At 50.6% G+C, this 22,808-nt stretch overlaps 1 protein-coding gene across 4 annotated transcripts in view; it reads right to left on the bottom strand.

Annotated features, from left to right (window-relative positions):
• MYH10 (myosin heavy chain 10) overlaps positions 1 to 22,408 on the bottom strand; it is a 90,321-nt gene extending 67,913 nt beyond the window's left edge. For all 4 annotated transcript variants that reach the window (XM_071452824.1, XM_071452826.1, XM_071452825.1 and 1 more), the window contains exons 1-3: positions 22,297 to 22,408; positions 19,143 to 19,520; positions 8,139 to 8,295 (exon numbers count right to left, since the gene is read on the bottom strand). In XM_071452824.1, the coding sequence (XP_071308925.1) occupies positions 8,139 to 8,295; positions 19,143 to 19,487 (502 nt within the window). In that variant the 5' untranslated portion in view covers positions 19,488 to 19,520; positions 22,297 to 22,408. The remainder of the gene's footprint in view (positions 1 to 8,138; positions 8,296 to 19,142; positions 19,521 to 22,296) is intronic.
• Positions 22,409 to 22,808: the final 400 nt, after the last annotated feature.

The raw sequence follows: 22,808 nt of genomic DNA, 5'->3' as shown, positions 1-22,808 counted from the left end.
TCCTTTGTCCCTCTCCAGCTCTCCTGGAGCCCCTTGAGGCACTGGAAGGGGCTCTGAGGCCTCCCCAGAGCTTTTTCTTCTCCAGGCTGAATAACTCCAGTCCTCAGAGCATCATCCTGGAGCTTCCCCTGGCCTGGCTCCAGCAGCTCCAGGTCCTGCCTGAGCTGGAGGCAGCTCTGCAGGTGGGCTCTCACCTGTGTTTGTGCTTGGCATGTACTTCAAGTCTGTATATTCTAAAAGTATTACATTATTATAGATTGATTGTATGCATTATGACAATAGAAAGAAAATGTTTCTTAAATGGATCCCTTTTCCACTCACTCCTCACACTCTCTACCTGATTTACAACCACTGCTGCATTTAAATGTCCCCAGACCCCTCATCCTTTCAGCTCCTGCTGAAGCAGCAGCAGCTCCAGCATTACCAAGGGAATTCATCTTTCCCAAGATGTTTATGCACAAAAAGCACAGAGGAATGCAGGTTCCAGGCTTTGCAACTCCCAAACCATTAAAGCACAAAACAATGGGCAAGATTGACCAATCTTTAACCACTTCTCTGCCCATATGAGGGCCTCTCCTCACGCTGCTTACAGCCCCCTTGGTTAGGATTGTTATCAAACTCCTCTTGCAAAGCTGATCATGAGCACAGGGGTCCCCAGGTTCTGAGCAGGACCCTCAGAGATGGCTCCAGCAGCTCCCATCTGGCTGCTCTGCTGCCAAATGTTTTTTGTGCAGCACAGTCCATCATCTATTCCACCTCTGAGATTAAGGATTTGGTTTTGCAGATTTTCTATTTTCAGCATTTTCCATTTACTAACCCTTCAGAGAATTATTTCCTGCTATTTTCCTCAAATTTTCCACAAGAAATTCCCTGAGCAACTTCACAGCAGACACACATCAAGAGGTAGACACCTATTTTTTCCTGCTTTTTCTTCTGCATTTTCCTTCTCCACACCATCTGACGGCTTTGAAAAAGCCCAAGAACAGGGTGAATTTGAATGGCCAAGGGTGATCAGAAAGCCATGAGCTTTTATTCACCTTCTTCTCTGAAACAGATGCACAACACCTTGCAAGCCTGAGTCCTTGAGGAAGGCTCCAAAGCCTGCCAGGAACACCTGAGACATCACACCTGGACAAGTGAGAGGAGATGCACCAAGACAGAAACTGGCAATTGAGCTGCTGATGTGGGGCTGGGGTCCTGGACAAGGAGCAGGACAGCAGGACAAGGAGCAGGCCAAGGAGCAGGCCAAGGAGTAGGACAAGGAGCAGGACAAGGGGGTCCCAGACAAGGAGCAGGCCAAGGAGCAGGACAGGGAGGTCCCAGACAAGGAGGAGGACAAGGAGGAGGACAAGGGGGTCCCAGACAAGGAGCAGGACAAGGAGCAGGACAAGGAGGTCCCAGACAAGGAGCAGGCCAAGGAGCAGGCCAAGGAGCAGGCCAAGGAGCAGGCCAAGGAGCAGGCCAAGGAGCAGGCCAGGGAGGTCCCAGACAAGGAAGAGGACAAGGAGCAGGACAAGGGGGTCCCAGACAAGGAGCAGGCCAAGGAGCAGGACAGGGGGGTCCCAGACAAGGAGGAGGACAAGGAGCAGGACAAGGAGCAGGCCAAGGAGCAGGCCAAGGGGGTCCCAGACAAGGAGCAGGCCAAGGAGCAGGCCAAGGAGCAGGCCAAGGAGCAGGCCAAGGGGGTCCCAGACAAGGAGCAGGACAGAGCAGCCCTCACCTCTCCCCACTGGCCAAGGGATAAACCCTGCTCTGCTGTTTCCTTGCCAAAAACCAACAAGTTTAAGAGGAAGGGGGAGGAAAAAGGAGCTGCAGCAAGCGCTGGCAGTGGCAGTTGTGGCATAGCTGCACTCCCAGCTCAGCAGCCCAGGAATGCAGGCAGGGCTGACAAACCCCAGCTTTGTGCCCAGCACGGCTCTCACGCTGCTCCCGAGATTAGAGCACATTGGAGGTTTTGTTACATCAAGGCATTGCTGCTTGTGCCTGTCATCCCAGGCTTGGGCCAAGCGGGAGCAAATTATCCATTTCACAACTACCTAGAAATAAAAGGAGTTTAATTGAAAGGAAAGCTTTGGTGCAGGAGCAGGTGCTGACTGAGTGATCACACAAAATGATTCATCTCATGAATGATTTCCCAAGTTGGGTGCACTTAGCCTTGAATTCCTGTCTCTAGGCACAGTCACAATTCAATTATAAGGCCAGCTTGCATAGCAAGTTTTAAAATTAAAGTCATCTCTGCTTGCTCAGAATATCAACCAAAAAAGCCGATGGAGGTGGCTCATCTACTGCAGCACTGCACTTCAGAGGGGGAAGAAAACCCAGGAAACCAAAAATTCCTTATGTAACAATTGTCACCCTTGTGACATTTGTAAATACAACAAAGTTACTGAAATTACATAAAAAAGATGTCAACTTCCAAGCAATTAAGCCTTCAGAGAGAGCTGTGCACTGAAAGTATCATCATTCCTAATTAAGTGCCCAGCCTTGAGCTGAACAATAAACAGGGATCCAGTCACATTTTGACACAGAGAAGGACAAAGGTCAGCAGAGCACTAAAACTCTTCCAACAATAACAAAAAAGGTTCAAAATGCAGTTTCTAGAACCAGATTGTGTAAGCTCAGTGGGTACCTGCTACTGGTGCCAGTCACAGCTGGCCAAGCAAGGTGCAATGATTTCCATCCTGACAGCTCCCAGCCCCTGAATCCCACAGGTTTGATACCAACAGCCAGAACACAAAGGTGAGGGGAAGGAGATGAAATATTGCAAACCAAGATCAGCTGACAGAAGTATTTATCATTTTGCTCCAAATTCAAAAATAATGAGGCAGGAGACTTCCAGCATGATGGATTTCAGTTTTTTCTACTTTGCCTCTTGCTTCAGGAATCTCCCTGCACTCAGCCAGGCATGTGACACCCCTGGAGGTGTACAAGCAATCTGGATGTTAATGGCATTGTCGCCTGAGTATTTATATTCCACACCTGCCTGAGTGGACCAAGTGAAAGCCCAGAATTCTCAATGTAACCATAAAGGGACCTGTAAATCCTTCACATGACATTTACCAAGCAGCCAGTTCTGCTGGGATCATCATCCTGCACTCTGTAACTCCTTAAAAGGCCTTGGGGACCCTTTTGGGAAGTCAAGATGTAATGAAAATACCAAGAACATTAATGGCACATTTATCAGGTTCCATCTGCTCCTCACAACAGAGAACATCAACCATCACTCCCAACTTTTCCAGTCTCAGAGCAATTTTTCCCTCTTCCATTTGAAGATTTAATAGACCTTTAAAAGAAAAAAAAGTCTTATTTTAGTTTCAGTTCTTTTCTTCCATAGCTGGGGGTGGATATGCCCCCAAGGGAGGACTTAAATCAAGATTTACTACAAATATAGCTCAAGAAGATGTTTTGGAGAGAGAAGCATTGCACCTGTAGGCAGTTCTGGCTTCTCCAACCCCAAGTGTTGCCTTCCCCTCTGAGGCAGTTTCCGATAAACCTTCTCTGCAACAGGATTAAAGGCAGGCCTAAAATATCAGTGCTAATTTGGTGCTCATCAAGATGTCCTCAGGGAAACAGGATAAAAAGGAGAGACTAAGCATAATTATACAAGAGTAATATTGACAGGCAAGCTGGGCTTTAGCAACAAAAAGTCAGTAAGTTTTCCTTAGTTTTTCCTCCAAAGCACTTGTAGGTCACTGAATAAAGAGGCACAATAAAACAAAGCCACACTTCCTCCAGAAATCCAGTGGGAAAACTGGAAGGGAAGAGGGAAAAGAGAAAGTCAGCTGTGGAAAAAGCACTAGAGGAAAATTTGTGAGTGCTGCTTTTGCACCATCAAATCTCCCTTGCTGGTAAAATATTGTCACAGCCCTACCAGCCCTAGAAAATTCATTTTCTCAAAGAAAATCCTGCTCTGTGGCAAATTTTCACAGCCCATCACTTTGAGCAGGACTGAGGAACACTAGCAAGGCTTGCAAATTGTATAACCAAGCAGAATTAAGGCCAACATTGTCCCAGGGATGAGGACAGCCACTCCTTATGACCATGTCAGCAGTGCTGTGTGGGGCCAGCCCAGCCCCACCCCACGGCTGGGCTCTGCTCCAGCCCATCACCCCTGGCCATGGGTACTCCCTGCTTCACCTCCTCCTCAGGGAAATGAAGGGAAAGTGCAGCAGAAATCCACCAAACCACCTGTGAAGTAACACCCTACTACCACAGCACTTTGAAAAATAATTACTGGGGGAAAGAGAGGGGAAATCCAGTCTGGAAAGCTGAATTGCAGGTTATTATCTGCTGCGGTCAGGCCCTGGGTAATGAGGCTTTTCCTGAAGAGAAACCCTGACTGGCATAACTAGAATGCAGCCCAGGTCCTGCCTGTCTCCAACAGGAGCTCCTTCAGCTCCATCTTGAATGGCACTGCTGCAGCAAGGGCAGCACTCAGCAGACCCTGCACTCCTGAGTTTGCTTCTCCCTGCAGAACCTGCCCCAGTCCCTGCTCCCTCTCAGCTGCCCCGTTCACTGGCAACACCCAGCCATGGAGAGCAATCCTGCACCTCCCAGAAACCCTTCTGTGTGCCTGGGGCATCCATCCCCTCCAACCTGGGCTCTCAGACCCATGCTGCATGTCCCAGCTCTCCCCCAGCCCCTGCCCTCTGTCCTTGACATTTCCAGCCCATTCCTCCCTCCCCAGAGGGCACAGGCAGGGCTGGCCTGGGCAGACAGGGGGGCAGGAGGGCCCCCCAAATAGGAAATTCTTCAGGGGGTGAAGGACAGAGTGGGGTTTGATGGCTGGCAGGCAGCAATGCTTCCACACAGACTCTTCCACCACAGAACACATGGAGAACTGCAGGGATTCCTCTGTGTCCCCAGTTCAGGAAAACTCAGAGTGTTCCAGCAATGTTTAAAACAAGGAATAACTATGGAGATGCACATACACCAGTTCTGCTGACCAGAAAACCCTTTGCTTTCATAATCTAAATAAAAAACAAGGAATAACTGTGGAGATGCACATACACCAGTTCTGCTGACCAGAAATCCCTTTGCTTTCATAATCTAAATAAAAAACAAGGAATAACTATGGAAATGCACATACACCAGTTCTGCTGACCAGAAAACCCTTTGCTTTCATAATCTAAATAAAAAACAAGGAATAACTATGGAAATGCACATACACCAGTTCTGCTGACCAGAAAACCCTTTGCTTTCATAATCTTAAATAAAAATCTCCATTTTCTTATTTAAGCACAAATATTAAACACACAAAACCTCAGCAAAGCAGAAACTGGAAGCTGAGCTGTGACTCTCCATGCTCTGAATTAGAGGCATGAAAGCACTGAGAACCTGAGTAACACTTTACTCACTGTGCCCAATTCTCAGCACAGTAAAATTGTGGTTTCAGGAATCAGCTTGCTCAGAGTCACAGCTCAGGTCCAGGTGTCCTGTTAATCACAGTAAACAGCTCACAAACACCTGGAAATGAGTAGTTTGTGATTAGCTGCAAGGAAAATAAACATGATTATACTGCACAAAATACCACTGAACAGGCCAGGAAAATCCAGCCAACCACTTTCATTAATCTAGATTAGTGGCCAGGATATTTCTATTAGGGAAGGTCATATTCTCCAAAGGAATTGCATTCCTATGGTTTCAATTTCAGGTTTGAATCCTAATAATTAAACTTCAGACGTCAAACACTGAAACACAGCAGCCATTCCTATCAAAAGGAACCTGTGGATATGCTGCAGCAGTATGACTTCAATAATCCTGGAGAATCTCCTCTCTCTGGCACCCCAGCTACGTGCACAGAACAGCCAGGAACTGCACAGCAACACTTTTACAAGCATGTGTCAGTAACTTATCAGCAACAGCAGCCTGGCCAAGGATTCTGCTGCACACAAATGCTTGCAGACACCTCTGATGATTAATCTGAAGAGTTTTGATTAGCCCAGCTAATGGTTACAGACATACTTCTACCAGGCAAAACTTCCTGACACATATTTTCTGTTTCACTGAAGACTGAGCGCTGACTAAAACACAAGGCAGAGTTAGAAGAAATGAGAGACATTTTGCACATTGTGTTCAATACTTGATAGGGAAAACCCATCCTCACCAAGCCCTGGGCACACTCAGTAGCTGACCTTGTGTTGCCACTGATAACCAGAAACAAACTGAATAATGTGCTACTGTTAAGACAAATATTATTTGGTGCTCTAATGACTACAAAACCTTGCTTGTTGTAACTGCAAGTTTTATTTACACGGAGACAAAGTTCCCTGAGTGTCTCTCTGGAAGCACAGAGGCAGCAGGGGCAGGGGCAGAGCCCCCCACTCCACCTGGCACAAACACTCACTGCTCCCCCTCACCAGCACTCATGCCTGGGCTGGAGTTTTTATTTATCCCTGCAATGCAGCTGTGCAGACAAATCATCAATGGGAAACTCACCAACTCCTGCAGATGCTGCCTAAAACAAACAGGGAGTGGCTCCATACAGGTGAAGGGCACTAGAAACACAGATTTAGTTACCCTTAAACAAGTTATTCCCTAAATAATGGATCCCATTGCATGGGTTTCATCTACTCTTATTCCAAGCTATGCCTTCATTAGTTCAGATGAGAACTCGGGCTATCAAAACCAAAAAGAAAGCAAGCACAGAGAGATTCAATACAAAATATAAACCTCCATGCATCAGAAGGAAAGAAAAGAGGACTGTAACCAAACATACATCACCATGTGCATTTTTTTTTAATTCCACCTTCCAAAAATAGTAACATTTGTGCATGTAGCAAGATCTCCAGAGATACAAACGAGTTCCAGCAGGGTATGTGAGCAAATATATGGAGCAGCCGGAGTGTGGTGACTGCTGACATTGACTTACTTTATTAGAGGACATTTGGCTCAAGGACATTTCAGTGCATTCATGAGACCATTTCAAGAAGTGCTTTCAGACTGGGAAGCATTTAATCACAATCCACTTGAGACTGCTGCAATAAACTCCTTAAAATAAATCTTAAGGTTTGCCCTGCCATTATTCCACATGCACTTATTAGGGGTGCTCTGATCTGAGCTGTTAGAGGCTGTTGCTCTGGTCGAGAAGTCAGAGTTTCTTTCACAAAAACACACGAAAACAGAGCCCAGGCATCCACTGGGAAGCAGAACAACTCCTGGTGGCCCCAATTTGCTGCTTTTCCCCCTGCCTGTCCCTGCATCACCTCTCTGCTGGCACAGCCCTGCTGAGGTGAAAGGACACTCAGCAACCTGCAGTTGATTATTAAGCAGCCCTGAAGACAAAGTCACAATTCAAGAAACAAAGACTTGTGTGATGTATTTAAAGAGCCTAAAAAACCAGAAGTTAACGTTTAAATGGTTTAACCTGGCAGCAGAAGCAGTTTTCCCTCAGTTTGGCTGAAGTAGGTCCAACAGCTCTTCCCCTCCTTCCAGCCCAAACTCAGCTACAGCACAGCACACAGCAAGGTGTGCAGGGCTGGCTCCTGGTTACACACACACCATGCTGCTGACCCCACACCTCCAGCAGCCCCCTAAATACGAATCAGTACTGGAATGAGCTGTGCTCCCCAAATCCCGTGGCAGAAATGCAACTGTGCGAGTTGAACAGCACACGCTCGTTTCTGTCACATCAGATTCGGTTTTCATGTTTGTCCAGCACAGCCTTAAAGCCAAAATTCAAACCATGAGCCCTCCATGAACCCACTCTATTCTGCTACAAGACACACATCAGTTAGGAGAAAAAGAATGAAATTCCTCCAGGTTCAATATTTCCCTGACCCCTTTTTGAACTCAAACCCCCATTGTTCCATTGTCACCTCGGATTATTTGGCAGCTGCCAAACACCAACACTTTTACAGCACTGCCTTTTCAACCCCACTCTTTCACTCCTCCTTCATCCAGAGCCAGTGCACAACATCTTTGGCCGTGCAACTTGGCTCTTTTTTCTGGGGAACAAAGTATTTCTGACCCAACTCCCAGAGCAGCAATGGTCAGAGCAGCACGGCTGTGCTGGTGCATGTCAGCGAGTTACCAACCTGGTTCTCTCCCCTCTTTAAAACCCTGATTGCACATGGCAAACCCCAGCTGTGGGGACACTGGGGAGTGGCCAGGCAGTGTCCAACCCCTTTGCTCCTTACCTTGCAGCATGCACCTGTAGGCAGACTCGGAGATGGCGTAAATGTGCGGTGGCATCTCGTGGCGCTTCTTCCCTCTGTACATCTCAATAATGTTCTCTGAATAAATGGGGAGGTTCTTGTAAGGATTTATGACTACACAGAACAGCCCTGAATAGGTCTGGGAAAAGAAGAAAATAACAAACATTTCTGTTAGTAAACAGTATTGAAATAAAGTCATAAAGAACAGAAAGGCTTTACACAGGTTCTAGAATATTTATCTTAACACAAAATTGAGGTGCTTTTTGTAGAGCAACTCAAAGTACATGCTACATTCAAATTATTGGTTTCTAGCTCTCTTAAAAGGCTCTTTAATTACCTGCATAAAAAGTAATTTAAAGATAATAAGGCTAGGTAAATTTGAAGAGGAGTATCTGATCTCTTTCCCACAGACATTTAAATCTCTCTTCCGTTTGCCAAGTTCCAGCTCTATGGACACCTTTTGATGTTCACCTCCTTCAGTAAAATGTGCATTCCAAGTTAGTTTCATTTTGAAGGAACTGATCATGTCCATTGCTCTGGTAAATAATCAAGATGAGGGAAGAGCCTCTGTCAAAGCACCATCATTTCTGCTTTGCTGTCCTGTCTCACAGCTGTCCATCCTTCCTGCCACCAGCCCTTTGCATCCCACAGAGGGCTCATTCCCTCCCCTGTCCCAGCCCTGCACGTGTTTCACACCCTCCCTGCAGAGCTGACACTGCACAGAAGTGGACAAGCAGAGTATGAAGGAACCAACACAAACTGGACATTGCTGATTTCACTGGGACATTTCTGATCAGCCAAAATGCCCCAGGTTATTCCTGCAGTTATTCCTGAGGAATCATGACAGAACAGCCCTGGCAGAAGGAGCCCAGGCAGCCACTGACACTGGGTTAGGAGGAAGCCAGAGGAGCCTGGCCTGGCTCAGGATCAGAGGCTCTGACTCTGCTCCCTGCACACAGCACAGCTCTCCCCTTCCTGGGTATTCCCTGCCCAAGGAATCTGCTGGGCCCCAGCCCCTCCAGCAGCAACCACACCTGACTGCTCTGAAGAAAGCAGAATATCCAATCTGTCCATTCACTGACTGCTCCGAAGAAAGCAGAATATCCAATCTCTCCATTCACTGACTGCTCCGAAGAAAGCAAAATATCCAATCTGTCCATTCACTGACTGCTCCGAAGAAAGCAAAATATCCAATCTCTCCATTCACTGACTGCTCTGAAGAAAGCAAAATATCCAATCTCTCCATTCACTGACTGCTCTGAAGAAAGCAAAACATCTGATCTCTCCATTCACTGCTGTCTCCTCACATGCTCAGTTCCTTTTGGTCACTACTGAAATTCCCATATTTACCAGCTCAGGAAGGGAGCAAGAGGGACCAGGTTTGGCAGAAATACGAAATACCCTTCTGAATGTCAGGAAAACCACATTTCTTACCTCTGCAGGTTGAGAGGAGAAAAGGGATGGGGAGCACAAACAGAAAGCTTTAACAGCTGTTGAGAGCCCAGAGTACTGAGCAGGTCACTCAGGATATAACATTTGTCCATTTCAAAAAGCATTTCTGCTGCATTGGTATGAACACAGCAGCTGATAGTCCCAATCTGCCTCTTTTTTCTTTTGTAAGTATAAAAGATTTGATCTGGAGGAAAAGGTGCCCCCCTGTCCTTTCTACACCTCCACCAGCTTCTGGCAAGACAGGCAGAAGGTGTTCTCTGAACTGAGTCCAGGAGCACCATCAGCAAAGAAAAAGAACTTGGTTTTCAGCCAGGTGTCCTGACATGGGGACATCTTATGTCCTTGCAGGAAAATACTCCCTCTGCTTTGGTCAGATCTGCTGGATGATAACTGCAGGGCCTTACCACCCCAACAAGGTATTTATTTCTCAAGAGAAAGGAAACACATCTTATCAGGGCAACCGAGCCAAGCATAAAGAACAACTTATCAGTCATTAACTCAACATAACATGGGGCTCTTGGCAGGTGGGCAGCTCCTCCCCAGCTCCTTTCCTACCACTGTCCCTCCTGACTGACCTGGAGAGTGCTGCAGACAAATGGCACCCAGAGCTGGCTGGAAACTGCAGCACCTCCCTGCCCAAACCCATTCCTGCTGAAGGCAGGGAAGGCAGGACAGGTATTTTAACAGCTTGCTACAGCCATGCAAGGAGCCAATTAACTGCTCAGCACAGGCACCCCTTCCCAGCACCCTCCCCGTGCCCAGCTGAGGTCACCCACATCCCTCTGCCACCACCAGCAGTGACACAGGGGCTCTGAGAACTGCCACAAGCCTGGCTCCAGCCCAGCCTTCCAGTGAGGGCAACCAGAAGCAGGAAGATGTCAGCACAGAAGCCCAGCTCAGAGCCAGGGAGCAGCACCTCCCCTGTGCTCCTCCAGGGCAGGCACAGCTCAGGAGGGAGCTGGTCACTGCTGAGAGCTGGGAGAGGAGCTCCCAGGGCCAGAGTCCACCCCAGAGCTGTCCCAGCACAGCCCTGAGCAGTGCAAAGCACCACAGGGTGCTGGGGCCAGCGGGGCTCTGCCCTCCAGGAGGGGTTTGGAGGCTCACCCTGCTCTGCCTCTCACCCACTGAGCCTCACAGATTGGCCATTCCCCTGCTGGGCTGCTCCTCCTCATCCTCACAGATTGGCCATTCCCCTGCTGGGCTGCTCCTCCTCATCCTCACAGTTGGGCCATTCCCTGCAGGGCTGCTCCTCCTCATCCTCCCAGATTGGCCATGCCCCTGCAGGGCTGCTGCTCCTCATCCTCACAGTTTGGCCATTTCCCTCTTGGGCTGCTCCTCCTCATCCTCACAGATTGGCCATTCCCCTGCTGGGCTGCTCCTCCTCATCCTCCCAGATTGGCCATTCCCTGCTGGGCTGCTGCTCATCCTCACAGATTGGCCATTCCCTGGGCTGCTCCTCATCCTCACAGATTGGCCATTCCCTGCTGGGCTGCTGCTCCTCATCCTCACAGATTGGCCATTTCCCCTGAGCCAGGACAGAGCTCCCAAGGCAGGGGCTGGCTGAGCTCTCAGGGAATTATTGCAAACCCACCTCCACTGGTGACCCCTTCCCAACACAACACCTCAACTTCTCTGCAGGTTTATCCAGAACTCTGACTTTGTTTTGGCATTTTATGTTCCCAAAGGAAAGCTCTTGTGTTTCCCCCAGAATCACTGCCCTTGCCCAGACATAAATAAATTGATCTGGTAAATAATTTACAAAAAAAAAAAAAAAAATCTTAAGTGCTGGGATAAAACAGTTCTTTGAAGATTATCCTTCTCTCCTCCCTCCAGTTGCTTTGGCATCTTCAGTTCATTTCCCCAGCACAGACATGGAGTAAATGTTACTATTTTAGCTACATCAAGAATTAATAACCTAGAAAAACAAACTTAACAAACCTCTATTGATAACACCTAACCTGTCCAGCTATCTCCTGAAGCAGCAGTTGATGGACCTGGAAGGAATGGAATAAGCAAAGCCCAACATAACCAAACCAGAGAAGGCCAACAAATACCTGGGCAACTGAAAAGGGTTAATTGAAGAAGCTCTGTATTGAACAGGCCCAAATTAGAAGTTATGAAGCACAAAATTCTACATTTTGCTAGTGCTGGGGTTCATTTATTTGAAACTTAATCTAAAGGAGCCGTTTTTATCCCAGACCATTCCCTCTGTGCCATGGCAGCTCTTTGCATGCAGCACCCTGAACTCCAACACCCTGATTTCCTGAATGTGTTACCACTTAATTCTCCTGCTGTTTCCCTGCAGAATTTCAAAATGAGACCTTTCCCAAACCAGCACCACCCTGCACAGCCTTCATTTATTCACAGGAAGATGGAACTGAATTTTCCCAATTTCCTGACTGTCATCTACTGCAGCAAGCAATATATGAACATATTGGTGGGCTGGCTTCATGGCTTGGCAGGCACAGAAACACAGAAAGGATGCTTTTAATGAGCCAAATTTAATTGGGAGGGAGCAAATGGTACCAAAATCTTCCACAGCTGTTTTATAACTGCAAGTCTCACAGTGAATCACCGTGCCTAAAAAAGCAGGAAAGGCCTTTGTGCATGGAAACCAAACACATGAAAAGGAGACACTGCTTAAAACCCCCCAAAAAAGCTTCCTGGTGAGCAGCCCCAGGAGGAATTATCAGGAATACACACACATCTGTTTAACAAATGGACACCCACTGAATGAACTCTATGCTGTGGACTCTGATGGAATTGTCAGGTGGGAATGAGAGCTGGGATCAGCTGGTGAGCTCCAGTACAGCCCAGGCTGGATGGAGAACCTGCAGCCTTCATTCAATTTTCAGCTGACAGAGGTGGATGAGCACATTAAGAATTGAAAGGCAAGCAAAGATGCTGATTCACCTTGAGCTGATGGATCAGCTGTTGGAACACATTCCCGTTCCTGCCTCAGGAACACACAGCACCAAGCCAGCACAGGACAGCCTGGAATGCACTCTGCAGGCAGGGCTCCAGACACAAGCACTAAAGGAGAGCTCTGACTGAGAGCTGGGTTATACAAGCTCCCCTCCAGGACACTAAATGTGCAGTCTGAAGGTTTCCAGATGCTTCCAGCCTGTATCCAGTAGTTCATCATCAGTAATTTGGGTTCTGGTAAGCTGTGCCGACCTGCAGAGCTCAGGATCCTGGCACTGGCCTGTTTCAAACCCCACTCCATCCCTGCAGCCTGGCAAACAGGGGGAGTTATTCCCAGGTGGAAGCAGCTCTCCTCTGCCAGGCCATGCAGAGGCCTCCTCAAAGCAGCACTGAGGGACACCAGCACCACACAGGCACAGCTGGGCACTGTAACCACCACCAGTGTGGTGGTCCAACAATCACCCCAAACACGGGCTCAACATCTATCTGCAGCTCTTCAAATACAGAAAGTGACAGACCCACTCTATCACTACATAAACCATTAAGCTAAGTAAGCATTTAGACAGCTCTCATTATCAGCTGAAACAGAAAGCAGCCATTCCCAGCCCAGCACTGCATGCCTTAAGCACTGTCCCATAACTAAAGGAGTGGAGCTCACTCTCCAGTTGATAAATTGCCCCAGCAGAGCATTTTCTTTGCCTGGTTTTCACCTCCTGAGGTTACAGACTCACACTCCAAGCTGAGTTCCCTGAGCTAGACATGGTTTTCTCACACCTTCTCACCTTTTCTCCCTGAAATTACCCAAGCCAAGGCTTAAAGAAGGGCAGGGACTCCCCAGCCCCAGAGGGGATGAAGGTGAGGCTGTGCCCTGGGGTGGGCACAGCACTGCAATCAAAGGGTGCTCAACAAGGGCAAGGATCAGCCTGGGAAGCTCAGGTCAGAGAGCCTGGGGATCACAGCCTCAGGTTTACTGAGGGCAGCCCAGCAGGAGAGTGAGAAAGGGAAGGAACCCAACACAGCCAGCATGCAGGAATGGAAAAGCTCAGCCCACACCATGGATAATTCATCTGTGGATGTTGTGCACAGCTGGGGCTGAGCACAGGCTCAGCAGGGCAGAGTTTCCACACTCACAGCCTCAGGTGATGTGTCCAGAGAGAACCCCCAGCCCTGCCCTGCCCTGCCAGCTCCTCCTCTCACACAGACACACTCAGGGTCACAGCCTGGCCTCAAACTGCCCTGCAACTGCTCAGAGCTAAAACATGAGCTCAGCTTGCAGCAGGGCCACAGGGGAATTCAAATCCTCCCAGCAGGCTCCTGGAGAGCTCATGTCAGAGCCTGAGTGCCCCACAGGCAGCCCTGAGCAGCTCTGGCCCAGGCTCAGGGCTGCAGGGGTGTCCTGGGCACAGTGCAGCCACCTGAGCACCTGCACAGGAGAGAGCAGAGCAAACTGCTGCTCCTTTTTACACCTTAACCCACCCTACTCACAGAAACACAACTTGGCAAGAACAAGCCCTTTTCATACCTCTGCTTACCTGATTCACTTCCTCAGGCACTTGTAACCCTGCACACAGCTCCCTCAACTTGATCACATTTATGAGTCTTCCAAAAATCAGAATCAACATAAAAAAAAAAGGTATTTGTGCCAAAGCAGCTCCACCAATGAACCCCAGCACCTCTTCTGCCACGTGCTGGGTTATCAGATCCAGTGACTGACTTGTGGTAGGGAAAAGAATTAAGTAACAAACTCCATTTCTTGCAGGTTTCTTTTAATACCAATCTTTGACACTCAGCAACGTGAAACATTCCCAACTGGACCAGCAGGAAAATTAAAGCAATTAGAACACAGGTGCTTATATAATAGCAGAGATTGTTCTAGGTTACACTCAGGCCTCACAGGAGGCAGCAGCTTAACAGAAGGAACAGCTTAAAGAGAGCTCCTCCAGTGCAGGGCTGTAAGAGCTGCCACCCACAGCAGGCTCTGGAGCTGGGGACTGTGCCACAGCTCCCATTCCTTCCCTCTGCTACTCCAATAAAACAGAAAGTACATTCAGAAGTGAAATAACAGGGCTGCAGACCCATTACAGAGGTAACAGTTGCAATTATCAACAAACACCTGCTGCAGTGCTTTACTTGCACAACACTGAGCACGTTTTCTACTTCACTGGTGCAAAGACAGCCCAGCAGCCCTGTGCCAGGAGAGCAGAACCAGCAGGAGGCTTCCAGGAACTCAAAGCCTCACACAAACAGCTCCCAACGCTTTTTCAAAAGTCTTGGCTTTAAAAAAAACCACGGGGGAGTGAGCAGGGAAGATAATGCACAGTTCACTGGAGCTTGGGGGACTCTGAAGCTGAATCTAAGCCTTTCCCCAAGCTTTGCTGTCCTTCCTCAAGAACAGCAAAACTCCAACCTGACTCACCCCACAGCACACACACCGTGGGTACCTGAGCCCCCCAGGGCTCCCCAATCCCCCAGCAGTCAGCAGGGACCATCTGGACACTGGCATGGAGCCACACGTGTGAGAAATTCTGTTATTTCAACCCTTCTGGCTGAACGGGGCAGGAAGCAGATAAGGAGAAGCTGCAATGATCTCTGGGGGTATCACAAAGCCACACAAGCACCTGGGGGCAAGGGCTTATCCAGGAAAGCTGGGCCTACCACAGATGTGGCAGCAGCAATGGTCTTAAAATAAATCACTGTAAAGCACATGGAATTTGGGATACCTTGGGTTTTACTGCAGCTTAATTACACCCTGTGTTTGAGTGAGCAATTCCTTCATCCCATCCCACTGCAGTGGGAACTTCTGAGTGCACAAGCCAGACTTGTGGCCCTGCCAGAGCATCAGAAAAGGCAAATTCAGACTCCAAATTCCTGACCCACTGAGTGGGAAATGTGCATTTACCCCAGGCTGCACCATGTTCACCTGCACTCACCAGTCAGACCATTAACACCCAGGTGCTGGAGTCCCTGCAAAATCAGAGCCTTGTGGCAAACCTGCACAGCCATGAGAGACCCACTGGCTTTGACAGGATATTTCTGTCCACAAGAAGTACATAAGGTCATTTTTCTAAATTTAAAATACATTTTTCAAAGTGGGATTAAAGAGTCTTTCTTGCCATCAAAAGAGTTTTAAATTGCTGGGTAAAACATCACCTAATGTCTATCACACCTTGTGCCAAAGAATTAAGTGTGGTCCTGAAATTGCAGCATGCAGGGCTGAGGGACCCTCACCCTCCACCCTTCCAGTGGATTGCATTTCTCCATTTCATTCTCTGACTCAAAGGCTTCTTCCCCCATGAAATCTTATTCTGCACACTCAACCTGAGCACAAACCAAGCTCTAGGGCTGCTCTCTAGAACCCTCCACAGTGGCATTTTACATGCAGGCCTTATAAGAATAAAGGTGCTTCCTCAGCCAGGGTGCAGACCTCAGTGAGCCAAAACCTCTGACCAGAACTGCTCCTTTCTTAAAGCAACACCCCCAGAAAGTCACCTGGAGCTCAGTTCATGGGACGAGGATATTCAGGAAGCCCCATAAAACCAGTCTGAGCAAAAACATCTTTATTCCCAACGTTCAGAGGGCCTCCCAGGCCTGTGGGTATTCCTCCTGGGTGCCCTCCCAGTGAGCCACCTCCAGCTCCTGATCTGCAGCTGAGGGATGTCACTAATGCAGCCTGAAGCCAGGATTAAAGCTGGGCAGCCCCAGCAGCTCAGTTTTGAGCTGGAGAATCAACGTCCACAAGCATTTACAGGAAGCAAAACCCACTCCAGCAGGATATGAAGATCAATTTAGAGCATTAGTGACTCAAATGATAGGTAAGAAACATTGATATCCCTCAAAAAGCACAGGATTTGGGGAAGTTCAGCCACGAAACACAAGGAAAGTGAAAACTCCAAGCAAAGGCAGAACAATGAAAAAACAGCTGAACTACCTGCTGTAGGTGCCTGCACCTTCACAGAACCATCACTAAAACTCCAAATAAACCTTGTGGCAACCCATGCAACAGATGATGGTAAAGTGGAGCAAGCAATTAAAGTTATTTCATCTCCAAATCAAACTGGGATCACCATAACTGCCACTCCAGCCACCTTTCCCAGCATCCTTGTACAAGTCCTGCTCCTTTCCAGGTGCTGCCATGAGCAGAGCCCAGAGGGACAGGACCAAGCAGTCACACCACAGACAAGCCCTGACCTTCCATGTTCTCCACCCTGTTCACCTCCCCCAGCTCAGCAGTGGTGCTCAGAGCCTGAGATCAGCACGCTTGGCAGGCAGCAGAGATGCTGCAAGTTCCAGAAACTGCTGGCCACCCCTACTTGGATGTTACATGAAACTCTTGGAGGGAGCATCAGTGCCCAGGTCACCGTGGGCCTTAGTCAGCCTCCTGTTCCTGGACACAGATCACAGCCAGATGACTGCAGCCACCCAAAGCTCGCTCCTTTCCTTTCTAGGGACTGGAAGCAAACGTGTGTCCAGTCTACTTCACTCCACATTCCTGCATCTTTCGCTTCCTAGAAAGGCAACACTCCACGCTGCCTGTTGGGAAATTCCAGGGACCTGATCAGATTCACCACCTGCACCTCAGCTGCTTGAGACCAACACCAAAATACACAATTTTCATTTGGTTGTTATGGGAGTACAATCTGGAAATCCAACCAGAGCTTTAACCAGCTCCTGTCAGCACGGCCAAAGCAGCAGAACTCACTTGAGCTCAGCTCAGCTGGGCTCTTTCCCTTACACCAGGCAACAGGAATGTGGGCAATGGCTCTGGGCTGTGCCAGCAGCAGCAGTGCCACCTTCATGAAGTTCAGGGGTGCCCCACAGAGCCCCAACAGCTCGAGCTCCTGCAGTGTCCCCCTGGCTGTGAACCCCTGCAGCATCCAGTCCTCCACACACCCCACAGGTCCCTTCTGCACACCTTCACCAAGTCAGCCAGCTTTCATTCCAGCCCAGGAGCCAGTTCTTACAGCTGCACTGAACCAGGGCTCTTGGGCAGAGCAGCATCCTCCAGCAGTGCCCCTGTAACTCAGCAAAGCCTGGAGCTTTCTCAGCCCAACCAAGCTCTCCCAGCTTGGGCGAGGAGATCACCAACTCCACATGCACTGATCCCCCTGCCTGGCAGAGCATCACCCAGCCCAGGAACAAGCTCCAGTGTGCCCCAGCAGAGCAGGATGAACCCTTTGGGATGGGAACAAGGTCAGGCACCTGCAGGGCCTCACCAACTCCACTTGCATGAGCAGCCAGGCTCCCACAAAGGGGGACTGTCACACCCACAGTGGCACCCTGTGCCCTGTGTGCCAGCACCCCACAAACACCTGGGCCTGCCTTAGCAGGCCCTGCACTAGAGCTTGCTGTGACATTCAAGGCCTGCAGCTTTTTAACCTCCATCATGAAATAGGGCTATAATAATTGTAATGAATTTTCTAACAGCCATAATTAGGATTGATACACAGACTGGAAACTTTTGACCTATCAACCTGTTTACTTTTTGTTTTCAATCCATTAATTATGCAATTAGTTTCCTTCTGCAGGAATCATTCCAGAAGTATTTTTCACCCAGCTCTGCTATGAGCACCTTGGTGTAAGGCCTTGGAGGAGGAAGCTGACAGACACACAAATACAAAAAACCGCTTTGTAGTTGTACATAATTTTTAATAAGTCCAAATACTATCAAGGGTCAAGCTAAAAATGTACCCCCTAATCCCCAGATGGAGGGGAAAATGAGCCAACTATCAGGACTAAATAAAGTGGATTTAAGCTTTAAGTGTTTATAAAAAGTGAAGCAAGCATTTAAGCAGATGTTCCAGTGTCTTTTGAGACAGAAAGTCTCCTGGTAGCTGTTCCTGACTCCCTGACCCAACAAGTCCCTGTGCAGCCAGCCTGCCAAGAGAGCAGGAGCTGCTCCTGACTGCAGGCACAGACCTGGGACAGAGCCCAAGGGAGGAGCAGGGTCAGACACAGCACCAAGGGCGCTGTGATTCCCAGCTCCAGAGCAAGATGCTGATAAGCCAGATGTTCAATCAGTGCTTCAAAACCACTGGAAAAAAACAAGCTTTATCTTATTGGTTTATTTTAAGCACTTGAACACATCCCTTCCTGGCCACTAGGCTGATATTCAGTTCCAAAAAGACATTTTGCACTCCCAGTACTCCCAAACTTCATATTTTAAATACCAGCAGAGCCTCTTATTGCCATTTTTAACATGCAGCAAGTTAAAACAAGAGATGTGCTCATTCACATGAGCAGTTAACCTCAGCAACCCAGCAAAGTGAGCGTTTGTCACCTCCCTCAGCACAAGGAAGCCACTTGCCACTGCTCAGTGGATCAGTTCAGCACGAGGCAAGTGCTCCAAGGAGCAGCACAGCAGAGCCCCCCCAGCTGCCATGGCACACTCTGTGGCTGAAAGATGCTCACAGAAGTGCAGTATTTGTTTTATGACAGCGCTCTTGACCTGTACACAGCACAGAAAAAGACTTTGGACTCATGCAAATGCTGGGGATACAAAGTATTTAGGCTGCCAAAATCAAAGCCAAGACCCACTCTGACAGCAGAGATGGCAATCAGGTAAGGTCAGCTGAATTAGCACCCAGAATGGATCCCATAATTGCTACTTACATAGATGAGCCCAGAGTAATAGCGATCCTTTAAATTATGCAATACAGAGGCTTCATTTAAACAGGTTAATTCTGCCATGTCTTCCACTTTGGAGAACTTGGGAGGATTCATCTTCTGAACATCATCTTTGTTGACGAGCGCCTTCTTCCCGTTCTCCGCCAGTTCAACCAACACCTCGTCCCCTTTCTCCTCCTTGATGCTGGCTGCCTCGAAGCCATGGCGCTCCGAGGGGATCCACACCAGCTTCTTGGCAGTCCAGTCAGCCTGGGTGGCAGGGTTGTAGATGACAGCCCTGTCCACGAAGAGGTAGCGCTCCGGATCCTCCTGGCCCGACCTCTGCGCCATCCCGGCACGAGAAGGGCTCTGCTCCCAGTCACCCTGCAGGCAGAGAGGGAGAAGCAAGGAGCACGTTACACACAGCCTCACGAGCCAGTGATGCAGCACCAGCTCCTGCTCCAGCACCGGCTCCTGCTCCAGCACCGGCTCCTGCCCTGGGAGAAGCAGCACCAGGCATCGCTCCCAGCCTGGAGGAGCCGCTGCACAACCAACACGCTGCTCACACACCTGTGCCACACAAAAGCTCAGTCACCTGTCAAGAGCCACCCAAACCCAGGGCAGACAAAGCTCAGTCACCTGTCAAGAGCCACCCAAACCCAGGGCAGACAAAGCTCAGTCACCTGTCAAGTGCCACCCAAACCCAGGGCAGACAAAGCTCAGTCACCTGTCAAGAGCCACCCAAACCCAGGGCAGACAAAGCTCAGTCACCTGTCAAGAGCCACCCAAACCCAGGGCAGACAAAGCTCAGTCACCTGTCAAGAGCCACCCAAACCCAGGGCAGACAAAGCTCAGTCACCTGTCAAGTGCCACCCAAACCCAGGGCAGACAAAGCTCAGTCACCTGTCAAGTGCCACCCAAACCCAGGGCAGGGCAGCCAGCAGGGATCCAGCTGTGCAGCAGCAAGGGAGAGCCATCACAGCAAGAGCTGTGGGCAGGAAGAAACACACACCTGTGTGCTGGGCTTAGATAAGGAATGAGAGCAAACAGAGCAGGAGCTTGGCACTAAACTCAGCGGTGATGGAACAGTGAAAAACAAAAATACAGAGATAGATACAAACCCATAAATCTGCTCAGTGGATTCTGCTGCAAAAACCAAAAGGCGGCAAGGATGAGTTTTAAAAATGTGGATTTTCAGCTACAGAAAAGAACTTGGGACACTTGGGGTTTTTGCAAGCCATCCAGGCAGCTAAACCTTGCTCATATTCTCCCTGAAAAGCTTTGCATTTCCACAGCCTGCTCCCGTTCTCAGTCCTGAGTGCTGACATCACCATATTCCAAAAAATGTCTCCAGATCTCAAGTTTACCTCCAGGCTCAAAACACTGCAAGGAATGATGCTGGATTTTCCAACAGCTCCACGAGTAATTTGAAGCAGAGAGAAAAGCCACTGACTGACAAGAGCCCCTGCACACTCATTTTACCTGGCTGCCTCTACCCAAGAGAGGCCCCTGCCACCACAGCCAGGATTCCTGGAGCTGCCAGATCCAGCTGCAACTGCCCACAGGGCACCAAGGAAAAGCCCGACCCCTGGTCCTCAGGACTTGAAACGCCTTGGTTTGTAACACACACCACCTTCCCTGCTGAAGAACCCCAAGAACATTGGCTACGGAATCCTTTCCCAGCAGGTAACCCAAAGGCCAGCTTGGGAACAAAGCCAGGGAGGTTCCCAAACTGCATTTGTCACCTTTCCCACTATGGCACGCGCCCTGATGGAAGTTCTGCAACCCAACCCTCCCGAGAAGAACGTGTAATTAAACAGGATAATCGCGTCTCCAGCTAAGGCAGAGAGATTTGTTACATTGTCCAACTTTAGTGCGAAGCAAGCCTGAAGTCACTGAACCCTTCAGAGGTGTGAGGAGCAGATCCCTTAGCACAGATGGCTTAATTCAAATCAAGAGATGATGACTCAACATTTAAAGTATTTTAGAAGAGCCTCTCAGAGAAAATTTCCATGAACAAAGATGGAATCGTCGAGGGCACACCTCTAAGCAATAGCTGGACTCCTCCGCCAGGAAATTGACGGTTTAGTCAACGAATGCCAATGAATGCCCCATTTGGCTGGAGAAAGCGACAGATGAAATAGAGGAGCTTCGAAAGCCGCGGGAGGAAGGTGACTGTCCCCACCGTGCCAGGCTCCAGCCCAAGGTCTAACAAAGCCCTGGAACGGCAGTGCCACCCTGGCGTGCCAGTGGCCCTCGGTGTCAGGTGAGACACAGCCCGAGGCAGCCAGCACTCCGCTTCTACACACCAAGGGGCACCGGAACCTGAAGGTCAAATAGAGCTCATACAACGACATGAACCATCATTGCACTCAAGGGAATTAAAGGGTGAAGACGGAGATGAATGCATTCATAGAGGAGGGCACGCACCGGTCACACACCAGCGGTGTGAGTGACTGGAGAGCAGCTCTGAGCTAAACCCAAACCTCGGGGAGCACAAACACCTTCAGGGTCATTCTCCCAGCCGGGCTCCCAGCCCCACAAAGCCCAGCACAAAAGACCCTCCGCAGAAGCAAGGCAAGCTGCAGCTCACCCTAGCCAGGGCTGCTCCGCTAACAATGGCATTCAAATGAAACACACAAATGAGCACATTTATCATGCAGGAATCCAGCACTCCCAACAGACGACGTGCGAATAAAGGCAAAAAAAAAAAAAAATCCAAAGAAAAACCTCAGACACATTGTGAACAAAAGGGGGGCGGGGGGCGCGGCGGGGCAGGGCCGGCGGGGCAGCCCCGGGCCCGAGCAGCGCCCCGGGGCCGCGGCCGCGCTGCCGCTCGCCGGGCCCGAAGGACAAAGAGGCGGCCGCGGCTCGGCCCGGCGGCGCCCGCAGCGGCCGCGGCCCCGCGCCCCCCGCCCGGGGCCCGCGGGGAAGGCAGAAAATGGCCGAAAACGGCCGGGAACGGCCCCCTCCTCTCGCGGCCGGGGCCGGCACCGGCGGGGAGGGCGGCGCGGGCGGGCGGGCGGCCCAACAAGGGGGTCTTTGTGTGCCGGGCCCGCCGCCCCCGCCACACCCCCGCCGCGGGCGGGCCCCGCCGAGCCGCCCCCCTCCCGGTGCCGCGGCCCCGCCGCCGGCCCCGCCGCCGGCCCCGCCGGCTCACCTGTGCAGCGCCGGCCGCCGCCCGCCCGCCGCCCGCCCGCCGCCCGCCGGCTTCGCCGCGCCCGCTCCGCCCCGCGCCCGCCGCGCTCCTTTAGCGCCGCGCCGGCCCCGCCGCCCCCCGCCGCACCGCCCGCCCCCGCCGCCGCGCGCCGCGCGTCCATTGGTCCGCAGCCGCGTCCGTCAGCGGCTTCGCGCTCTCCCATTGGCCCGTGCCGCGGCCGTTCTCCGGCCACAGCCATAGCAACCTCCGCACGCCGTGGGCCGGCCCGCCCCCGCGCCGCGCCCCGCCCCTTCGGCGCCCATTGGCTCTCGTCACCCCGCAGCGCCGCACTGATTGGGCAGCTGCCACGCCCGTCACGGCGGGCCCCGCCCCGCGCTGCAGCACGGCCGGCGGGGGCGCGTCCCCGGTGCTGCGGCGAGCGGCGGGAGCGCGCCTCCCCCGCACCCGCCCGCGCGCCCCCGCCGCCCGTCCATGTCCGCGTCCCAGTCACCGCCACCGCCAGTGCGGCCGGG

The sequence above is a fragment of the Agelaius tricolor genome, unplaced genomic scaffold, assembly GCF_023055355.1.
Source record: "Agelaius tricolor isolate 1412-34295 unplaced genomic scaffold, bAgeTri1.0.p SCAF_35, whole genome shotgun sequence".
Lineage (NCBI taxonomy): Eukaryota > Metazoa > Chordata > Aves > Passeriformes > Icteridae > Agelaius > Agelaius tricolor.
Note: the sequence above shows the minus strand (reverse complement) of the source record. Positions and strands in the feature narration are given on the sequence as shown.